Source organism: Polyodon spathula, chromosome 12 (assembly GCF_017654505.1).
Source record: "Polyodon spathula isolate WHYD16114869_AA chromosome 12, ASM1765450v1, whole genome shotgun sequence".
Classification (NCBI taxonomy): domain Eukaryota; kingdom Metazoa; phylum Chordata; class Actinopteri; order Acipenseriformes; family Polyodontidae; genus Polyodon; species Polyodon spathula.
In genome coordinates, this window is record NC_054545.1 from 24,548,033 (window position 1) to 24,572,051 (window position 24,019).

The 24,019-nt window shown below is 37.2% G+C and overlaps 1 protein-coding gene and 1 pseudogene across 4 annotated transcripts; one reads left to right on the top strand and one right to left on the bottom strand.

Moving 5' to 3' along the window:
* Positions 1 to 471: 471 nt before the first annotated feature.
* On the top strand, positions 472 to 11,297 carry LOC121324363 (annotated as a pseudogene).
* A 6,803-nt stretch (positions 11,298 to 18,100) lies between these two features.
* LOC121324476 (heterogeneous nuclear ribonucleoprotein A/B-like) lies at positions 18,101 to 22,286 on the bottom strand. Of its 4 annotated transcripts, none has more exons than XM_041266410.1 (9): positions 22,186 to 22,286; positions 21,486 to 21,701; positions 20,744 to 20,912; positions 20,377 to 20,535; positions 20,119 to 20,250; positions 19,578 to 19,680; positions 19,286 to 19,450; positions 19,118 to 19,203; positions 18,101 to 18,439 (listed from the first exon to the last, which is right to left on the bottom strand). In XM_041266410.1, exons 2-8 carry the CDS (start codon positions 21,677 to 21,679, stop codon positions 19,133 to 19,135), a joined length of 993 nt encoding a protein of 330 aa, XP_041122344.1. In that variant the 5' UTR covers positions 21,680 to 21,701; positions 22,186 to 22,286; the 3' UTR covers positions 18,101 to 18,439; positions 19,118 to 19,132. The 4 variants fall into 4 exon arrangements, with proteins under 4 accessions (XP_041122344.1, XP_041122341.1, XP_041122343.1 ...); XM_041266407.1 differs by having other exon boundaries at positions 20,095 to 20,250; XM_041266409.1 differs by having other exon boundaries at positions 20,095 to 20,250; positions 22,193 to 22,282.
* Positions 22,287 to 24,019: the final 1,733 nt, after the last annotated feature.

Here is a 24,019-nt window from a genome sequence, read left to right on the forward strand (position 1 = left end):
TTTTGCCTAACTCTCTATATACCACAGTGCTTTGCACGCAGTGAGATGGAAGTCTTCATTGAAAATCAGCGGAGTCGAGTATCTTGTTAAATAGAAACACCTGTCTAAATATTATTGGCTGCAAGCAGTTCTAAGTGAGGCTGGATTTTCATTGATTAAAAATATTAGTGTGTGCTCCCATTGGCTAGAAAGGTTGCAGTGTTTTCAGCACAGTGTGAGATTGACAGTTGGAAGTTTGTCTAGTTGTTGTTGGGAAGTTTGTTTGGTTGATTGGAAATTTGCAGGTCTGTACAGCCTTTTGTATTAATGAATTGACAACTTAATGGATTATTAGATTAACAAATACGTTCATGAATTACTGTATGAATTGACAAATTTATGGACAAATTGCTAGACAAATTGACCAATTCACAAGTTGACATACAGAAGAACCGCTGCTGTGGGTGTTGTGTGTATTGTTAGCTAGTATGCATGCGAGTGAGCGTGCACAGCCGTGAGTGAATGGGGCTAGTTAGATTGCACGGCTGTGGAGGACTGCGTGTCTGCGGGGGTTGGTGGTGTGCGTGTGAGTGGTGGACGTTTAAAAAGTGTGTGACCGTTATGGTTGTTTTGTGGAAAATAGATGACGACTAAACTACACTTTGTTAGTTGTTTGTTATTGCTGGTGCCATAAAGAAAAGGGACTGTGTGTGTGTGTGTGTGTGTATATATATTATATATATATATAATATATATATATATATATATATATATATATATGCCTTATAGAAAGTCTACATACCCTTTCAAAATTTTCACCTTTTGTTGCCTTATAGCCTGGAATTAAAATGCATTAATTTTTTTTTTCATTTATCTACACATCCTACCCCCCCACCCCCCCCCACACCCCCCAACTTCCAAGTGAAAAAAATATTCTAGAAATGTGTAGAAAATTAAAAATAAAAACTGAAATAGCTTGGTTGGATATGTGTCCACCCCCCTTGTAATAGCAATCCTAAATTAGCTGAATTCGCCTCAAAATCACACACCAAGTGGCCTCCACCTGTGTTAAATTGTAGTGATTCACATGATTTTAGGATAAATTCAGCAGCTCCTCAAGATTCCCTCTGCTGGGTAGTGTGTTTCAAAGCAAAGACTCAACCATGAACACCAAGGAGCTTTCAAAAGAACTCTGGGACAAAGTTGTTGAAAGGCACAGATCAGGGGATGGGTGTAAAAAAGTATCAAAGGCTTTGAATATCCCTTGAAGCACGGTCAAAACAATTAAAAAGTGGGAAGTGTATGGCACCACCAAGACCCTGCCTAGATCAGGCCATCTCTCCAAACTGGATGTCCGAGGAAGAAGGAGACTGATCAAAGGCACTACCAAGAGGCCAATGGGAACTTTGCAAGAGCTACAGGCTTTTATGGCCAAAAGTGTGCATGTGACAACAATATCACAAGCACTCCACTAATCTGGCCTGTATGGTAGGGTGGCAAGAAGGAAGCCATTACTCAAGAAACCCCACAAAGAATCCTGTTTGAAGTATACAGAAAAAAACTCAGGAGATTCTGTAGTCATGTGGCAAAAAGTTTTGTGGTCTGACGAAACTGAAATGGAACTTTTTGGACTAAATGCAAATCGTTATGTTTGGCGCAAACCCAACACAGTGCATCACCCAAAGAACACATTTCCTACTGTGAAGCATGGTGGTGGCAGCATCATGTTATGGGGATGTTTCTCATCGGCAGGGACTGGGGCACTTGTCAGGATAGAAGGGAAAATGAATGGAGCAAAGGTCAGAGAAGTCCTCGAGGAAAAGCTGAAACTGGGACGGAAGTTCACCTTTCAGCATGACAACGACCCAAAGCACATGCCAAAGCTACATTGGAGTGGCTGAGAAACAAAAAGGTAAATGTCCTTGAGTGGCCCAGACAGAGCCCTGACCTAAATCCAATCGAAAATGTGCAGCATGACTTGAAGATTTCTGTCTGTCAACACTCCCCAAGGAACTTGACAGAGCTTGAACAGTTTTGTAAAGAGGAATGGTCAAACATTGCGAAATCTACGTTTACGAAGTTGGTAGAGACCTATCCCAACAGACTCACAGCTGTAATTGCTGGCAAAGGTGCTTCCACCAAGTATTAACTCAGGGGGGTTGAGAATTATCCAATTATGATTTTTCAGTTTTGTATTTAATACAGAATTTTTTTCTCAATAAAAACTTTTTTCTCCTTAACAGTGCGGCGTATTGTGTGTAGATAAGTGGGGAAAAAAATCCTCATTTAAATGCATGAAACTCTGAGGCACTGACACAACAAAATGTGAAACAGTGGCCTGTAAACTTTATAGGCACTGTACAGTAATTGAAGAAGACATAGTGTACATTTATTTATTATTTTTTTTAACTTTATTCATATGACTTCACTCCACATCTCTGCTGAAACTCAACATGTCGACCGTATTATTGTTTAGTTTATTTCTTTCCACGCTACCTGCCTTTAATGAAGCTATAATTAGCCATTTTAAACCATGGCTGTTTCTTAATTGAATTATGTTTTCTGACAATGAAAAAATGAGCTCAAAACTATTTTCTAGCTATACAATCCTTAAAGAAAACTGATTACTTTCTGTGTAAGGGATATGTAGTCACTACATTACACAGCGTTGGTTTCCTAAAGACATTCTGTCTTGAGATTCGCCTCTTTTTAAATCTTGTAAATAACACTGCAGAATTAGGAACGAAACAATTGAGAGGATTGATTATGCGTTTACATTAAAAGGGGCACGATTTAAATTACAGTTGGGTAATACATAGCAGTGAACCTGTATTAGATCAATGAGTCAGTCAACACGCCTTTATCAATGTTTCATATTTTATCCTGGTTATTATTGTAATGCCAGTAAAACGCTAAACTTAATTTCTGGAGTACTGTACATAGGATTTCTCTCACATGACATTGCTGGACTGTTACTAAATGGTTTCATATTTTGTATTGTTATTGTAAATGCCAGCAATAAGCTAAAGAGGTCTTTTCAAAACACCTTTATTTGTAGACTGAACTACTGTGTTAGTGGAAGACTGTAAATATGATTCTCACAACTGTTCTGGACTGGCACAAAGATGGCTGTAATGGATGACGTCAGACCAGGAACCAGGAAATAAACAACAGAGAGGTGGAGTTTTGGGGAAGTTGAGCGCTTGCTTGCGCTCAGCATTTAATGAATGAACAGAACAGTAAATAAAAAGGTCGTAACAAACAACACAGGACACAGCACTTTCGCCAAAATAAAGAGACAAACAAAATGGACTACACAGACAAACAAGGTGAGAAGTTCTTACTTTAACTATTACTATTTATTACCTCCGTCTCCAATCCCGTTCTCCACTCACCGAACACACAACCCCGTGAGTGAAAACATGCGGCTTTTATGCAGCTGTACAGAGACTCGATTGCTAATCAATCATTCAATTGGAGTTTCGGTACAACTGCACGTTAATTAATAAAGTGCAATTCCCCGTGCTCACATATTACATTTTACTTGCATGTGAAGTGCTGTGCAATCCTCGTGCCTAAATACAAATATACATTTTAAACACGTGTTACACAGACCCGTTTTTATATCCCGTGTACCCATGACTATACACAGACAATAACACACAACACGTAACATACAACACAAAATACACACAGGGGTAGGCAACATTGCCACATGGACATTTGGTTTTCTGAACTGTTATAATACAATTCTTAGGTTTCCCTGCTTATTTTAATGCCAGCAATGAGCCAAGTGATAAACATTGACAGGTTTGAAGTGTCTTCAGGTGCGTTACTTACTGTTACAGAAACAAGTCTGATTTGAAAAAAAAAAAAAAGTTGTGGTAATATTTATTAAATTTACTTATTTTAAGTAGCAACATTATATTTATGTTCAAATGCCATATTTAATTATTAATATGCTGATAAAAAGTGGGAACAAATGGAATTTGCTATTCCCAAGAATGGAACAATTAATAACTCTAAAGATGGTTACAGTTGACGGCAGTGCAGACGCCAGTGTTTTATACAGTAGTAAAATGCAGTTGTATGCAGGCCATCAGTTAAGCATGCAGCCTGTATCTATGACAACAACTGACAGGGCTCCATAGGATCATAGAATGTTTCAAAATCAGAGGCAGAGACACAATAAATGTCTTATTTAATTTAAAGTAAATTGTAAAATTATTGAGAGACTTGTGTTGGAATATTGTTCACTATTATAGAATGTTGCTGGGGGACAGGCTTAGGGTCACACTGTGGTGTAGCAGATGTACTTTATTATTGAGGGGTTCTTTAAGCTGCTGAGCTTTTTAAAAGGTGTCATATTTGAAACAGAAAATGCTACAAAAGATCCAAGCAACAAAGCATTCATTAGGATAACTGATTGCTCGTCTCCATATCCAGTTACATTGTGTGCATGTACAGATTCGACACTGTGCCACACTTTCTTGTCCCTGGTCAGATCTCACTGCCTGATATAGGGTCTCGCTTAGGTACACCGTGCGAGTCTGACACAGGAAGTGATGCAGTACCCAGAAGAGCAGTTTACTTTTCTAAAGCTGTAAAGTGGAACTTTGCATATCCCCATTTAAAGTTAATTTAAAAATAAATAAATAAATAGCTTCAGGAAAAATGAGCAGTGATGTATATTCCCAAAAACTGCTCATAATTGGTAAGAAAATAGATTTTAAAGACTTGGCTGTCACTCTTTTAGATACGTAACTATCTTGAATCGGTTATTTCTAATCCAACTGTTGTGTTCATAGGGACTTTTAAATATATATAAGTATGTTTGTTTTTTGTTGTTTGTCAAGGGATAAACAAAGTCACAGTAAATGATTGTTCTGTTGATTTGAAGTGCTTTTCTGCTGCTTCAGTTTCAGGACGTGTTTTTTCAAATGATCGAATTTTAGAAATACTGTTAACAAATGTATTTTCATTACAAGTCCCACTTCCTGACACCTACAGGGGCAAGTATAGGGAAGATCACAAAGATGTGGCCCAAGCTTACCCTGATGAACGAGACAAGTAATAAGTGAAGCACACAAGAGGGGAAGGGGGAGTTACTCAAACACATCTCCTCCTGGAACACACACATGTGCCGTATTGCAGAGCTGTGGAATAGAGATGTTGAATAGTAACTGCAGTACACAAAGCAGAGCTTTAAATTCAGTTTCTATAATTATGCCCCACAAGGGAATTGTCAACTCAATTAGTCCGATACTCTCAAGGAATCCCCTTGTCAAATGTTAGGAGGTGTTGGGCATGAGAGCAACTCTACTTACGTCTCTTAAACTAGGTAAGAAACTAGAAAGATGTGCTGCGTGTGTGTGGAGGAGGTGCTGGGAATGAAGGCCATCCTACTTGCCTCCTTGTACTTTAACTACAATAGCGACTAGGCCCAAATGTTGTTGTTTTTTTGGCACATATTGCTGCATCTTTTGCTGAGTCATTGCCAAGTGTTGGAAGGCAAATGATTATACCAGCTGGCTACTTACAGAAGTTACCAGAGTAGGTATTAATTTACATCTCCTGGTCTCTGTCATACAGATCAGATATATTTTGCATGGTTCAAGTTATCCCTTGATAAATATGGGCCACTGTTCTGTAAATCAAAGCAAACTTACAACTAACTCTTAGTGTAAAGCAGGGATTTGTTACAGTTCCTTTTCATGTAGCTCAGTCTGACCCGCTATTAAAACAATAAATACTAATTAGAGTGAACAACCTTATTTCTTGTACTGTGGGTACTAGGAAGCAACACCGTTCAATCTGTAATTGCATACCCTAAATTTATATGAAAGATCCAAAATATATTTTACCTCAAAAAAATTGATCCGTGATAATGAACCCTATTCACAAAACTGTTTTATTCATCAATTCTTTACAAAGTATAGGGCATAATGTCCCTCTTATTTATCAGTCCTTTAAAGCCACGTTGCGTTGGTTCTGTGACTGTTCTTAACAGCAAGGGTTCACAGTGTGAAGTTAACACAGACACTTGTTTTTAGGTATGTGCGGAGAGTGGTGCAGGTGGGGTTGGGCAGAGTTGGAAAATGCTTCTGGGCATTCCAGCTTCAGGGAGAAGACTTCACGTCTGACATCATCACTATGGGCAAACCCATAGGAAATGGGCACCCTCTTCCTGTGTGGCTACAACACAGGAAATAGCAGAGGCTTTCACTGCGACAGGGGTGGAGTACTTCAAAACTGTAAGTACAGAACATCCTTTTCAGCACAATCGTGCATTCGAGAAGAAATACGGCTGGCATGTCTAGCCCTGGGATAACGCAAATGGAGTAAGTGGGCATGTAGCAGGGCAGCAGGAGAGAGCCCTGGTACATTATTGGTGGTACTGGTTGTTGTTGTTATGGATTATTTGTATTTTTAAAAATGTATTGCCGGAGTAGCCAAATATTTTGTACTGTTTGGTAGTGTGGATGGGAAGCCCCATCCACTGTTAAAAAAAAAAAAAAAAAACTCATGCGGAAAGTGGCCATCTCCCAAATTAATTAAGTGATTAATTTGTTGTTAATCAGGAGATGGTCACCTGCATATAAGCCAGCAGCTCACTGCACTAGAGGTGGGTGTACAGAGGAGAGTACGGAGAGCAAGAGGAGAGAAACGAAAACTAAATTAAAAATACAAAACGGGATCAGTGCAAGCGATTGCCCAGCATGACCTGTGTTTTTGTGTGCGAGATTTGTTTTATTTAAAACCCCTTTATTTTCACTCTGTGAGCAGTCTTTTTGTTATAAAAAGAAAATGGCACAAGCACCATTGCACCGTACCTGCAGTGCCTGTGTCTTCTTCCTGCGTTCTGGCCTGGCGTCTGCACCCGGCTACCCTGTCACACGTGGTGTCCTGCATGGGATTGCAGCGCCTCTAGGACCCAGGCCAGAGTAGGTACGACAGGTGCCTTGTTTTTTTTTTTATAATTTTTTGGAGGAAGACTGGGAGGAAGAGCTGCAAAAAGCAACAGAAGCGGCAGCAACACAGCAGAGAAAGAGGTGGTGGTCTCGGGTGCGACCTCAGAGCAGAAAAAATGGAGGGCTGAAGGGGCCTCCATGTGCGGTGCCTGTGGTGAGTTCGGGCGTGACGGGGAGGACTGCTCCTACGGTGATCCCCATCACGAGGAGGCCAGGAGTTACCTCTGCCTCCACCAACACCATTGGGAGAAGTGGAGCTCCTATAGCCACCTTCATGGCCAGGGGCTCCCCTTCTGCTGTTGCCTCCCGAGGGTCCGCTGACTACTTCGCCTGGGGGCGCAGCCGACCACGAAGAAGGGGGGAGGTCAGGAGACCAGCTTCCCCCACAGCAGTTTCACTGCAGGAGCGAGTGTGGCCGGAGCCCCAGAAGAGGGAGCTGATCGAGATCTTGAAAAGAAAAATGTTGTGACTGGCTCGGCCAAGCGGCTTTGATATATAATAATCAGGTTTCAGGGTCTTTAGGTGGTAAACACCCCTTAGGTAATGGTTACATTTTGTGCTTGTCCTAGTCATATTAGACAATGCTTTGCATACAATGTGACAGCAGAGCTGCCGTAAGCAATGTAAACCTACAATCGCTGTAGCGCAGTAGAAGTAAACCTTTCATAGCATTCATTAAAGTAGAGTGGTCCACAATCAGGCTCAGTGTTACACTGAGATACATTTCTTACTACATTCTTCTAAAGCTTTCACCAAAAAGTATACATTGTTGACAGTCCCATTCAATCCTGTTGGTAATTTGCTGCTGCTATGGCTGTCAGCAGGAGATTTAAAATGCCATCTTCAAGCTCTATTAAGGAACCAAACGAGGAATTCAAAAATGACACTGCTAATCGATATTTGTATTGTGTTCTTATCTAGTTTCTGCTTATTGGTAAGGCTATATTATTTTCATGATTATCACAGATTTCAAGATTTCCTTTTATATGTTTCTGTTGTCGTGTAGTAAGTAGTTCCCAGTGATAATTCTCATTTCTTAAAGAATAGTGTATCTATAAACACGTTTGCCTTATTGCTGTACTACCTTTTACACTGCATTTAGGAAGCCAGTTTAGTTTGCTTCTGGTAAATGATTAAACACACTGCATATAGCTGGGTGATTTCTTTAACATGTCTTCAACAAAAAAGACACCAGCTGCATCAAAGATTTGAAATATGTATGCTAACGATCGCTCTGTCCCATATAAGAAAGGGGATATTTTATGTGTGAAGTTGTCATGTTTTTTTTTTTTTTTTGTCTGATAATTCACTGATGGTGAAAATAGAATGCCTTTAAAAGGTGGACATAAAAAAAACAACTAAATATTCTACAATTTAGCGTTTACTGTTTTTCAGGTAAATATTTCAATATGTAGGAACATTTGTTGTATAATAGCTTGAGAAACAATCAATTTTGAAAGTGACAATGCTATTTTTTTCTGCATTAATAACTATTGCTTAATTATGAAAATTCTTGAAGTAACTATTTGTAGACCATGAAATAAATACAGCCCAACTTATTGGACACCTATGTAAAATTTCCATTGTGTTGGCATTTAGTTTGGAGGGAACCCAGTTTCATGTGCAATTGGACTGGCGGTTTTAGATGTCATTGAGAAAGAGGAACTTAGTGGCAATGCGATGAAGGTAGGCAGTTACCTCTTGGGACTGCTGAATGAGCTGAAGAACAAACACCCCATTATTGGAGATGTCAGGTACCTTCTACGATTATTTGTATCTGGCCTCTGATTAGGTTAGGCTAATGACAGCTGTATCTTCAGTACTGCTGTGTGTGTGTGTATATATATATATATATATATATATATATATATATATATATATATATATATATATATATAGATCATATATATATGTGATAATTACACTGATTGTAATATAATTTATATATTACATATATATATATATATATATATATATATATATATATATATATATATATTATACTATTAATGTGAATTACACTGATTGTGTAAAGTAAGAGTATATTTATATATATATATTATATGATATATATATATATATATTATATAATATATCTCTATATATATATATATATATATATATATCAAGAGAGCCAAATTTCTAACGTTTCGGTATGTTTAAAATAGCTTTTTGTCAAGGGAAAGTGTGTTTGAAAACACAGTGGAGCTGCTTACAAGCTTTTGATAACATGGTAACTACACTCACATACTTTAAATCTATGAATGTGTTTGTGATGTAATTTACTATATAGTTTAATGATGTTACGATCTACTATTCCTTTTTATTTAATGCTTCAGGCACTATGGCATTGGGTCTGTGTAGCCATTTTATTTTCCTTTATTCTGTGTTGTGCAATATCTAATTGTATTTCCTCTAAAACTACACAATTTAGGTCATTCATGTTGTGTTCATTTTTTGTAAATGGTTTAACTGGATGTTCATTTACTTTTGTATCTCATGTTTGATAGGTGATTCTGTATTCTTTATAATGTTGTACTCCTACAAATTTCATGTTACATTTTTGGCAAAATGTACCATAGACAAGGCTTGTACTCAAGTAGTTCATTTCTACTGAGTTTGTCGACCCTTAATTATTTGTTTTTTTTCTTCTGTTTTCATTGTCATTTTCATCAGAACAGATTTATTTTTATCCTTGTACCCAGTCCTTTAGGAATTGCTCTTTTAGTGTAGATAGGATGTGCAGATGATATATGCAGGTACTGATGCATATCAATAGGTTTCGAGTAAAGATTTTAATAGATACTTCATCAAGTTTAACCATGTATCTAAGAATTCAATTTCAGATTTTGTCCACCATAGAGCCACTGAAATGTTAATATATATTCATATAACCATTGGTTCAACAAGTGACGAGAAACTAGCCATTGATTATTAGTCATAACTTGTGGCAGCTGAGGGATGATTGACAAACTTACAAAATGAATGATTGAGGAAAGTCATAACTTGTGGCAGCTGAGGGATGATTGACAAACTTCCAATGGAGTTTACATGAACACTTGCCAGGGGACGCTTCAGAACAATACAGAACGTATTTAACCGATAATATTAATAGTGAAAAACTATGTACAGATATTTTAACAATTTAATCAACAGCCTGTTGCAATTACAGACATACTGTCACTGAAATAGGAGCCGACTACCTTTGTCACGATGATCAAGTTTTTCTAATGAATTATTGCATAGCTGTTTCGGGGGTAGTACATTCCAGAAAGGAGCGGCGCCGCACCGCTAGCGGCAAAATGGCGCACATATCGTTAACCTTTTATTTCAATTAGAGAACACACATTGATTAAGAAATTACGTTGCGGAAAAGTATTGCAGCTGCACAATTTTAGAATGGCAAAACATTGCTCGGCGACCGATATTTTGCTGCTCAAACATTTTCCTGCAGCTAATCTGGGTCTAACCAATCAGGTACATGGTGTGGGATACGTCAGTCTTGATGAACTTGAATATCCATTGACATGGAGGAGCTACTGATAGCTGAAGTTTCTCAGCATCTCAAGCTATTTGATTGTAAAAATAAGAATTTCAAGGACTATTGAATGATCTAAAACAAATACTAACCGACTGCACCCCGCATGAATCCAGTTGCTCGACATCCTGTATGATTTGTCATGTATACACGTCAAATAATTAACCAGCTGCCAGCCGACTGATTATTGTGTATACGATTGTGAAGAATGTGATCCCTTTTTCCCTAAATAGCAGCTCCTATATAATGTATAACTATATACAGTACCACAATCCATTCTTAAATGCAGTGCTGGATATATAATAGCTGTTTCTTTGTAGAAAAAGGCTTTCACATTGTATCCCAAAATTAAATATGATATTTTACATACATATCCTTTGGTAAATAAAAGGCAAATATTTCTGAGTGGTGTTCTGATATGGGAACTTATAACGTTAGATCTTGATAAAAAATTTTTGGAGATGGTCATGATCGTTCACTCCAGGGTTCAAGCTGTAAAAGTTCAAGAATGATATACATTTTTTGGGTTGTTGTATAGTGCTGGGAGGTGGTGGACGGTCTTTATTTTTTTTATTGCCGCTTCCCAACATTGAAAAATGTCCACCAAGCAAAGAGGTATGGCAGTACGCCGCCCTGCTTCGCTCCCCGCTAGCGGTGCCGCGCCGCTCGTGTGTGTCCCAGGCTTTACTGTACAATCTCTTTTTTTAAAACAAAATAGGGCATGATGAGTTCTTTGTCATGAACAGCAAATAGAAATATTATACAGGGACTTGTTTCCTTACAGAGGCGTTGGATTGTGGATTTGGTAAAGGATCCAGAAGCAGCAGACTGTGGTGAAAAGGTGATTTTATCTATTTCATTAAAATTACTACTGTACCAAGTATTTAATATAGATTGTTGGAACATTTTATTTAGATATAAATGCATTTTTGGTCTTAGAATACAACTCACAGAATGGGTTAAAGATTAAGCCAGATTCTGGTTAAATTCCTACTTAGACAGTAAGTTGATCTGGTCACTTTGTCCTTACTAGGACATAGCTGACCTCCAGGACATTTTGAAATAGGTTTTGGCCTCCCTTTTGATGTCCAGTTCTGGCATGAAGGGCATTTGCCATTTGGGATGGATCATTGTTTTTGTGTTGGAGCTACCAGCAGGTTTTGGACATCTTTGCAGCCTGGATGTGGAACAGGTTCTCTTAGGAAGTTACAGTTGATTTTATGAGGGTTATAAAAACTGGCTACTTCAAAGAGAAACTGGATTGAACCAGATGCTTTGAAGCTACGGTTAAGAATAATGGACAGTCAACCAAGTGATAAGAGATTTGTGTCTCTCTCTGATTTGGTTTAAGGAAAAATCATGATGTCATTGAAAGACTGCATTTAAACTGAGAATACTGAAATGTTCTTTTGTATTGCTCTGATCCATGCTTGGAAAGAGGATACCTGCAAACTGTTGACACCATGTAACCTTTAAGATTTCTGGTTGTAACTTTGCAACTCAGAACTTTTATCTTCAATCAGCTATACTTATCTGGAATCAAAGAAGCCCACGACTCTTCTTTCCTGTTGTCTTTTATTTCTTAAATTCAACATACACAGCATATGTCTCCTGAAACAGCCAATACATTTCCACCCCTATGATATTTGTGTTGCATGTGTAGATCAGTGAAACTGATGAAACAGAGCTTCAGTCTGTCAGTTCACAGTGGAAGTATTGTCCCTTTGTAAAAACTGCTCTGTGTAGGCAAGCTGGCAGTTTTGATTTGAAGTTCAAGGGACTTGAAAAGCAAAGGGTCTGAGGCTGAAGTTAGTATTCAGCTAGGATTTATTGAAAAGCAAAGGGTCTGAGGCTGAAGTTAGTATTCAGCCTGGATTTATTGAAAAGCAAAGGGTCTGAGGCTGAAGTTAGTATTCAGCCTGGATTTAGCCAGGGTACAGTTGGGGTATACTGGGGTTGGGAGCACTGTTAGAAATGCAAGGTAAACGTGTAATAAGGTCTCTTATCCTGAATGCCGATTACAAGCAGCACCACAGTACTCTCTATGAAACGCTAAGGAGGTGTCAAGGGTTTTTTCCTGGTTAAATAAATGCATTTGTTTCAGATTAATGGAAGAATATATCTGCATGACTACAGACGGGCCTGGGAGTAATGTCCTGAAGCTTAAACCACCGATGTGCTTCAATATGGAAGATGCCAAATTCGTTGCTGAAAAAATAGACCTTGTATAAAAACAGACCATGCCTATTCCCATACACGCCAACTGAACAGCATTTGTCACCTGTGACTGATTTTTTTTGTTTTGTATCTCCAGTTTAATATATGCAGCTATGGCCAAAAATTTATCACCTAGAATTTTAGGATTGAGACTTAATTTAGATATTTTATTTAACATCATGTAATCAAAGAAATGATATTGCAAATGTCTACCGGAAGCCATAATAGTAGCACAATATTTAATGTTAGATTTCAAAATGTTGTCAGTTTTTTCTGTTAATGGAAAACTACTGTACATGCAGTGTATAATTCAATATGTTAACAGAACGTTATTCATCAGGCTTCGTTAAACATTATAAAGCAAAACATGTTAATTCTATAGGATGATGCTAAACTTCTGGCCATAGCTGTACAACATGAACATTTTTATGTAAGTAATATATTCGCTGTCCAGGCTATACAAGTGTTGCCACTAGCATTCATCTATGTCCAGTATTCTCAGAATGTCCTTATGTTATTTTATCAAAAATGCACAAAGCTACTCAAACCACAATTTCGGAGAAAATGTGATTAATTACTAAACAAAATTGATGAAATTAAACAATGTTAACAGCTGCTGGCACGGTCATTCCAAGTATAATTGAATGACATACTGCAGTCCTACTGTAAATGTTTTTGACACCATAATCAGGGGAAGCATTGTACTTTAATAACGTGCACTTGTTTTTGCTTTGCTTAAAAAAACAAAACAAAACAAACAAACAAAAAAAAAAAACAGATGCTTGATAGAAATTGATTTTTTGTAATGGATGTTCTTTTTGTCTTACAGATATGCAGGGAAACTTAAAAGCCACAGACAGTATCTGGCTGAGAGAAGGTTGGCATTTTATGTACCTGGTAAAAGATTTCATAGTATTTTACTTTAGCGGGAGGTGTGTGTGTGTATATACTAAAACAAAACTGAAAAAATAAGGCACAATTTCATTAGGCTTTTGTTTTGACACTACCTACCCCATTGGTGCTTACAGATGGTGCACTAACAAGTATTGTGAATTAAACAGTTCACATTGCAGAAAATGGCAAAAATAATGGAACAAAAGGAAGGTGCTGGCCAAAAATGAAGACACATACTGCATATATTTATTTTCTGTTTCACTTGTTCAGTGAGTGACGGCATGGGATGGTGGCTGGTCGCGGACATTGTTGACAAAGCCTGTAGACATCCCCCCCCCCCCCCCCCCCCCCCCCCCCCCCCCCCCCCCCCCCCCCCCCCCCCCCCCCCCCCCAGGAATAATCCATAAATTTAGTATAGCTCGCCTTCAAACTGTGAGCACCATCTCTGCCTTTATTATAAATACACTCCTGTTATAAATGTACTGACGGTACACTTGCGTCTTACTAGACAGTAACTATGTCTGCATTTTTTTATTGGTCTGTATTGTGTATATCTGCTTACCAGTTATGTGTATCAAGAGGGTACAAGGCATTGGAAAGCCATATTCTCTGCAGAAAACACACATACATAATAAATACTCGTTGCAGTAACTACTGCCTGTGGTCTGCATTTTTCTTTGTGACATGATGTTGATAAACAGTGATAGTGAAACTTTAGTAACTGAATATCAAGTGTGTGTATATATATATTTTAATTTACATGATATAAGGAATTAGTGTTTGTTTTTATTAGCACTATATTTTCTTAATTTTTTTTCCATGGTAAAATAAAATATAAAATGAAGCAGAAAATGCCAACTTTGTGCTTAAAATACACATGTACAATATTAAATGCTTAGTATTGTAAATGAGCCCAACTAGTAGGTTATTAGCCCAAGTTCAAGAGCTTTTGCCTTGTGTGTGCCCTGATATAAACAAGTTGCATTTGAGATCCAAAGGAACAAGAACATTAAAAGACATGCTGTACAACATTTAATTCAGCCCTTGTGCCCAGGTAAGAAAAAATAGATTTCACTTGAAATGAAATATATATTTTACCTCAACTTTGTGACTGGAAACTTGCATCAAGTTCACAGACCCTATTTTACTGCCCTGACTTTCCAAAAAAAAAAAAAAAAAAATTACCTAATGTTGCTTGGCAGGTGCTGTTTTGTTTAATATCAAGTATTGGCATCTCTGGGTTTGTGAAACCTGCAGTTAAAGTTCACTTATTTGGTGTACATTCTAATTTCAGGTGTAATCTGAATCTTAACTTCATTCAATTTGGGTTCCCGAGCAAATAATCAAACACGGCAATGCTTTTCCTCACTTTCATCTCTGTCTGTGTGTATGATAGCGTATATATATATATATATTATATATATATATATATATACCTCTGGATCTAGATATATATGGGGACACAAAAAATAATTTAAAATAGCACAAAAATAAAATAAAATGTGACATAAATTTTGACATAAAAGTAATATCGCAAACATAGAATGACATTTTTAAATGGGGATGTTTATACAAACACTTTAATAAATACTTGCAATCGTTGTTGTCAAGGCTGTCGTTACCATAGACACGGTATGAAGGGAAACGGAAGCTCTGACTAGCACTTGCACAGATGTATAATTTGGAGTGAATTGTTTGGATATTAAAATTGTGATGGAAGAGACGTTTGTTTCTAAAATGCCTAAACTGTGCATAACAATAAAACAACACTGCAAAGAATTTGCAGCCAACAGTGACAAAATAATGTGCAGATTTTGCACCTGTCATCTGGAATGGGAGTGGTTTATTCGTTTTGTGGAAAATATGGCTTGCTTGCTTGGACAGGTGAAACTGCTTTACATCACGATTGCCTGATAATAAACAGGGTATGATATTAAGTGTGGTGATGTAAAACAGGTTTATCTTTTGTATTAGTATGCCAATTCTTTATTTTATTTCAAGTGGTGCAAACTTTGAATGGATTTGAATGAATTAATCTGTTTTGCTTAGTGTTTAAATACTGGAACCCTGCTTCAGTGCAATGGAACTGAAATAAAAATCTTTTTAATGGGTAGACTGTATGTGCAATTAGGACAGCCCAACAATAGTAGGGTAGTGTAAACATATGTGTATTATCTTATATTTGTATAGAGGGAAAGGCAGTATTTACTGTAAATAGTTCACTAAAGAGTGGGGGATTGTACATTACCGTTAATGTTTAAAAAAGTGGCTGTTTAATTAAAAAAAATATAGTTATAGCATGATGTATTCTGTACTGTTAATGATATACATCTGTTTGAGTTTTATTAATGTATATCTTATAAAATGACATGAAAAATAAATATATAACTTACAGAATTTCCCGAGAAGATATCTATATTATATATATATATATATAATATATATATATATATATATATATAGACAGCTATCTTTATATATATATAGATGTCTATCTATATATCTAGATGTCTATAGATAGATATAGTTGTGAATACTCATTTGATGTGTTTAATGGAATGGAAGGTTTAATACATGTTCATTGGCTCCCTCTAATCAGGTTTCTAATAAGGTAAGCATCAGCGGGCCTGTAAAAAACCCATGATTTTGAAAGGTGTACCAAGGGAAGCTGAAATGTTTTATTTTGCAAGAAATAACATCTACCTTACATGTACTTAATGTAAATGTGATATTTTGAAATGTACAAGGACTTTCACATCTGTAAAGTTCCTTAATACGGGCCAGAGCTTGTGCTGTGCCTGTTAAGCATATTTACATTTTGACAAATGTTTTGTTTTTTGTAACAGACCTGAATTTTGGATATTGAAATTCCCAATCTGTGGCTCTGCCTTTAATTTTAGGCAGTGTTGTGTTTTAATATTCACTGTCAAGCAGTATGGGACTTTTGATTTGATAGACTTTGATAGAATAAATGCAGTGCTTGTGCAACTTCAATTCAAAGTGTTGGTGACCAAAGCAGTCTGTGGCTCTGGTCATACTAAGAGAACAGGTTTGCTGCTCTGGTTAGATGGACTGTGCTGACTGTGTCCAGTAAAACCAAGAATAAGGCAATCATTACAGTGGAGCCTGCTTTTCACAGCCATTCCAGGAAAGGGCTGCCAGTATTAAACTGCACATTACAAATGTAAAGTCTATGGTGGCTTTAGACCAGTGAAGCACTAATCCGATTTACTGAAGAGCATTTAATTAACACATGTAGAAGTTTATTTTCTGTTAAAACTGGGATCAAATCCCCACAGTGCAGTTTTATTACAGTAAAGCATTTTAACTTAGTTTGCAAATCCTGAATTCTCTGAACTATTTCAAATTATAAGATTTATGAAATCTAGGACACTAGTTTTCTTCAGTTACCTAAAACGTTATTATGCAATAAACGTTTTACTGATCACTTGTGATTTTTATTTGGTTAAAGGTATAAAAGTTATGTGATTGTCTGTGAATACCTTGCAATACAAGTTAATGTAGTTCAGAAAGTAACAAGGTGTAAAATTACAATGGTGTTGTAGTATGTAGTATTTACTTTTGTTCATCACATTTTGTAGAGGATGTCTTAATATAGTTCTTTAAAATTAGCATCGAAGATGGCACGCAGAAAAGGCAGACTCAAGTGTTACTTAATGGTAACCAAATCTTCTCTTACTATAGGCTTCAGTTTTGCTGCCACTTCTCTCAAAGTGGAAGAATGTTATCTTCCCACTAAAGCTACAAAGATGGGTTCCACGCAACCTGTGAGTTGCTGTTGAATTACATAAAGTACATTCGGAACACTACAAGCCAATTGATTAGCTTTTGCAAGAAAGCTTTGTAAATCATAATTTGCTTGTAAATTGTGCTGCAATAAAAATGTAGGGAAAGAAAATAAGGGGTTAGAACTAACATGTAGATTGGGGATTTGTTCTTAATGATATCTGATCAAGAAGCATCAACTGGAAAGATTATTTCAACCAGCAGAAAACATTTAAAAAAAAAAAAAAGTCACTAACATTACACTACAGAATATGGCACCAGATTTTCTGTAATCAAATTCCTTTAATGACTTAACTCTGCATATAGCCAAGACAATAGATAAATACAGAATGTATATAAACCATAGTTTATTTCCAAGTATTTGCCCAAGACAAACTATAGAGGAATGGTTAAGTGGGGTAGAGATGTGTCCTTATACATACTTGCAGGTTTCAAGTTATCTGGTTCTAGAGTTCTGTTCACATTTAAAAACCCAATTGTAAATTGCCAGCAAGCTTTATAAAACTTTATAAAAAAAAAAAAAAGTGTTTAGAACCTACAATCAAGGTTGTCCTTTGCTACCAGCCATCAACTATACATCACAGCATTTACTTTACAATGATTAGAAACAAAAAATCCACCACTTCCCTCAGTAGCTAAGCATCTTGCTTCCAGACAATTTAAACAGTAAAGTAAATCTAGAAACACACTGAAATTACTCAAAATTGTTTATTTCAAAAGCTCCCAACAGCTTCGATCGCATATTGTGGTAAATCCAGTAGACATGTAAAATACAACCTTACAATACATTAGATTCAAAATAGGTACCAAAAAGTACAGTAAAAATAACACTTCCATCTCTGGAAATGTATATGGACACAAAACAATATAAAATAAAAAGTGGAAAAGTGACATTTGCTTCCCCAATTCCTCACTTGTTCTGTACAAATGGAGCATGAGTCTTTTAAATCTGCTAACTCCAAAGGAAAGTCTGCCCCCATATTTACTGCAGCAGCATGAAGGGGACCCTGGATCTTGAATTCTTATTTTAGTCCTTAAAAGTAAAACAAAAAGATAAACATGTTGCAAGCGGTCTGGCTGCTACAAAGCGGTATGAAAGTTGAATAGGAAGTGTAGCAAGCATGGTCTACTCTACAGGCAAGTTCCTAATGCTGCACAGAATGCTCCCTTTATTTGCAATTAAGAGATCGGGTTCTATTAGCCCTTTGGGGGGCAAGAGTCAGATGCTTTATTTTTAAACAGGAATCGAATTGAGCAGGAATTTAGTACAGGGCATATTTATAGATAGACAATTAAAGAGGTGCTACTAGAATGCAACTACAAGCACTGATCCCTTGGTACAAATTTACAATTCTTAGCCTGGCCAACCACCTTCTCAACCCTTTGTCCATGTTTACAGACTGTATCAATTAAATTAGTTGGTGCAAAGGTTGTGTGGGAAATGCCAGGCTCAATTGTCCCCCCAATAAAAACAAATGGACTGGTGTGCAAAGCCACTGTTAACAGCTTTTCTAAAGATCAGTAGCACTGATCCATTTAAAAGATCCAGTCCAAAAAAACGCTCAAGTTCCCCAATTGAGGACTTTGCAATAAATTACATAATCCAGATTGACTAAATCACTTATCCAAATTATGGCACTTTCAGAGAGCGTTAACTACGCATCACTAGAACTACATTGTCAAGCCACCATAATCATGCTTCAATGCATACCTGTACTACATGTGATCAGTATGGCTTGTAGCTACTCTGGTGGCCTCCACGTCTTGGAGTTTTTCCATAGCTTGTATTGCCCTGGTCTGGAGAATGAAAGAGAAAGGGGCTGAGTTCTATTGCGCAAAGACAAGTTAAAACAACTAGAATTGCAAGACTCACACTTACTGTAATCATAACCCCCCTGCCCATATCCATAGTAGCCAGTGTAGTCGTAATTTCCGTATCCGCCATAGCCACCATAGCCTTGCTGTCCACCATAACCATACCCCTGGTTGCCATAGCCCTGATTCCAGTAGTTATTGTAACCCTGGTTCCAGTTCTGGTTTTGGCCTGTAAAATAAAATGCCTTATATAAAAGGTGATCTTGATCTGCGCAAAGAAAAACGCTCAACTAGGACTAGTTGAAATTAAGCTTTGTGAAAAGCAGCATTTCACAACAAGTATTTTAGACACTTGCCTCCTCCTCCACCACGGCCTCCCCTGCCTCTGCCACCAAAACTACGGCCACCAAACTGCTGCTGCTGGTAGACTTCCTTGGGCTGCGCAATTTTAATTTCACACTGTAAAAGGAGGCGAAGTGTTAGTACAACATGCTTCTATATTGAATTTAATTTAATCACTACAACACAGCGAGTAATCTCCTCTTTAGGGAGAAACTGTTCCAAGTTGGGAAGACTTAATATGCATCACATCTGGTCAACATGCAGCAAATGAGGGTGTGGAGTACCACCTTCAAAAACAGTATTTAACCCAACACCCTCAGTGAATAAACCTAAACTCCAGTTTAGGACAAGTTCCTGGATTGGACTAATTTAGGAAAGACTTCAAAGATCACTTCCTGCTAATTTAGTTATAGGATTTAGATTTTCTAAACTTTGTTTAGAAAACAGCAGAATGGAAACTTCACCTTACCGTCTCCTATATACACCAAACATTAATGCTTCAGTATAATATAGAAATAAAAATATACGTACAAGGCCATCCTTCCCGTTTGTTACCTTGCTTCCACTAACGTTATGGTATTTTTTCTCAAGGATTTTTTTAACGGGAGATTCTTCTTTGAATGTGATGAATACAAAGCCCCTCCTTTTGTTAGTCTTTGGGTCCATTGGAAGTTCAATAGATTCAATCTGGAATTAAAGGCATGGTCAGAGGGGGGTTGAAGTACCACAATATTTACACACTGAGCAAATGTACTTAAAAAAAAAATCAACTTAAGGTACTAGAGCAAACAGGAACAAGTTAAATTTGTTTACCTCTCCATAGGTTCCAAAGTATTCTCTGATCTTTTCTTCTGTTGTCTCTGGGTTCAGACCACCAACAAAAATTTTCTTGACAGGCTCCTTTTTCATAGCCATTGCCTTCTTTGGGTCGATCTGTCGCCCATCAAGCCTGTGCTCCTTCTGTTCCAGGACCTAAAACATTTACAAGTTTAGCATAAACCTAAAAACTTTTTTTTTTTTTTTTTTTTTAGGAGGTTCATTTTAAGCTACAGGCCAAGTTAATGATAAAACATTAAAGTGTGCTTTGGACAGATCCCTACTTCAAATGTGCATCAAGCACTAACAACTAAAACACTGACATTTTGTTTGCAAGGACCTTTGTTAAAAACCCTTAACTCACCTTGTCTACACCAGCAGCTTCTTTGAAGAGGATAAAGCCAAAGCCTCTTGATCTTCCAGTGTTGGGATCCATCTTGATAGTGCAGTCAGTCACTTCTCCAAACTTAGAGAAGTAGTCTTTAAGGTCTTTCTTGCTTGTATCCCAACTCAGACCACCAACAAACATTTTCCTGCAAGGGGAGACACAGCACCAATAAGGTTATTTGAATTTTAACTAGGTTCTGGACACCAGCATGATGCATTGGTGTCCCTTCATAATTGCAGGACTTATTCATAATAAGTCTGGTGATAGGACAGTGATTTTTAATCACTGGGGCACAATTTATTCCATGAATTTCAAAACTTTTAGGGGGCCTGAAAGCCAACACTCTACAGTATTAGCAATTAAGTAGAACAGGAATCAATTCAATTTAGTAGCCAGTGGCTGCAGAACGAAATAGTACAAAGAGAAATGCTTTATTTGGGAAGTGGAACAGCTGTATATCAGAGCACATATTTAATGCACCATAAAAATCCGATCTGCTCTTGACAATCGATTCTGTACCTGAAAGGCGCTAAAGCACAAAGCTGTGTAAATGCAAGTATTCAGCCCATCCCCCACCCTGTACTTGCACATGGCGCCAACAAAGACCGTGGAACAAAGGAGGTCACGCAGCTACCCTTCACAACTACAATTATTTTCCTAGAACCTTCCGCAAATTTACATTCCAAATTGTACCGTTTTATAACCGCTAATCCCTTACCCCGCATCCTCCTCGCTTTTGCTGGCGTTGATCTGATCCCCTTCTGTTGCACCATTCTGAGGCTCTCCCTCTGCCGTTTCCTCCTTAACGTCACCTTCCGTGTGTTCTGCTGCTTGCTCGGCTCCATTCGATTCCTCCTCTCCCTCATGGCCGTTCTCGGAGGTTTCCATAAGCTGTTGCTCGGTGTCGGACATGATCTGTTCTTTTGTTAGTTACCTGCACAACGAAAGGCGGCGTTTAACAACTGCAACTTCCTCATTGCAGGCGCCTGAAGCGCGCTCATTACATTACAAGACGGTCACTGCACACGCAACATTAAAAAAAGTGGTCTTATTAGTTTACTGAAATGAAACATACGTAAATAGTGATGAAAAGGGCCTTAAATATCAAACACATTAACAAAAACGATTTAAAAAAAAATACTTCGAAATACTTAGCGCCACGGATTGTTTTAAAATTCACGAACACAGTATAAAACGTAATTTCACCGGAACAAAGGGGCATTCTTTAATTAACGTGCGGCTTCTTACATAACATAGGCCGCGTACATTCACTGACAACTTCAACACAACATCTGACTCTACATCTCATAAAATACCACAGGACCGCAAACTCTATATAACCGTACTTCAAAAGGGAATTTCAAATAACGACAGTTATTCAGCGCCAAACAACTGTTACAATAGAATATATTTCTTACTGCTCACAGGCGCAGAGCTGGAGACTGGTCTCAAGATGGACTCTCCCTCACAATGCCAACTCGTGGCAGTTCTTATAGTACCGGATAAACTGCTCGTTTTAATAAAGACGATCCTTATTGGATGTATACCACTGTCAATCATATTGATCGCCACTACTCATTGGAGTATTGCACAGTTGGGCTCATCCCGCCTCTCTTTTCCGCCCACGGAGCTTTTTTTAAAGTGGTTGTGGGTAGAAAGATAAAATATTTTCTATTTAAACAAATACAAAAAAAAAAATAAACGACAAAATAACACCATATTCCGTAAACATGTGTTCACAAATGTAACGATTGTTTAGATTTTACAACTTTTCCTATATTTATATGTGCATTAATTTTGTTCGCTAGCTAATTATGGTTTACTGAAGGTGAAGGAAGTAGAGCCGGAGGAGGAGTTATTAGCGCTCGAATGCATGTCAGTGAGATGATGTCTCTGCAGACTGAAATATTCTGTGTGTTTTGTTTGTGTTATATTTCAAATGTGTTACATTTTACGCTACAGTTGGTATGCCTCAAAACGTCCCCGTTTGTTGACAGTTGAGGTAACCGATGCGGGATTGTTTTTGCAAAGCAAAAAAAAAAAGTATGTTGAGTTGTTTGCACGAATCTAATCATCATAGATTCTTGTGTATAATGTACGCCAAATGTATTTTCCATACCACATAACTGGTCGTTTCTCTCTCACGCGGGCAGTGTTAGAATTTTGGAGTTTGTTCTATTGGATTATTTTTAAGACATCGTGTAAGATGTGCCTGAGAACAAAGTTGTAGTTTTTACACTAGAGGCATAGGGTACAGGGATATTTTGATTTGAAATGAGATTTTAAGAGGCAGGTTTATGTTTCCCACAAGCACCCTTTTTTCCAATGTGTGGCACAGCCACTTAAAATGTTAAAGTTTAAATGCAATTGATTGAAAGTGATTAAACAAACACACACAAGTGCTCTGGCTTTTCTGTTCCTTACCACATCATGGATCGCTATTGCTGTGTTACCTGTTTGACAATGTGGGCAATAATCCATACACTATCAGTGCATTAGAGCAGACATTTTGAAAAGTGCTTTGAAACAGATTTTAAAGTTCTAAGTGTAAAAAGCTGTCAGGGTGTTAACAATGAAAATAAAAAATACAAAACCCTGCTACTTACTCTTTATGTTTCAAAAATTGCAGCCGTCATGCTTGTATGAAATAACACGAGTTCTGTAACGGGTTTGTTCTGTTATTCATGTTAAAAAAATACTGAGGTAATACAACTTTGTGAATATTGGTAAGAAATATCTTGAATAATACACATACTGAGCAGGGATGGAAATAAGACTCCTATTGCATAGCAGTTTCAGCCATCCCATGTTTTAATACATGCTTGATGAGCTCAGATAAGTTATTAAATTCATAATAAAACCAGGAATGGATAAATCTGCTATGCAGCGAGAGTCTTATTTGCATCCCTTTTCAAAAACTAGTAACAAAGATACCAAATGATAGCACATCACAAATTGAAATACTGCATATCAATCAATCTATTTCTTATAGCACCTTTTGTGATAAATCGCCACAAAGCGCTTTACAGATAAAAATAATAAAAATGTATAATATCAAAACAATTTAAAGAAATAGTTACAGATAAGATGATCAAATACCCCTTTAAATTACATACATTAAAGTAATGTTTCTTACTTTAAAAAGCAGTGATAAAAATTAGTAGTATAAAAATAAATAAGTGGTATAAAATAGGATGGTACATTTTCCCTTTAAAACACAACTGAATTATTACAATTGTTTTTAATCTTACT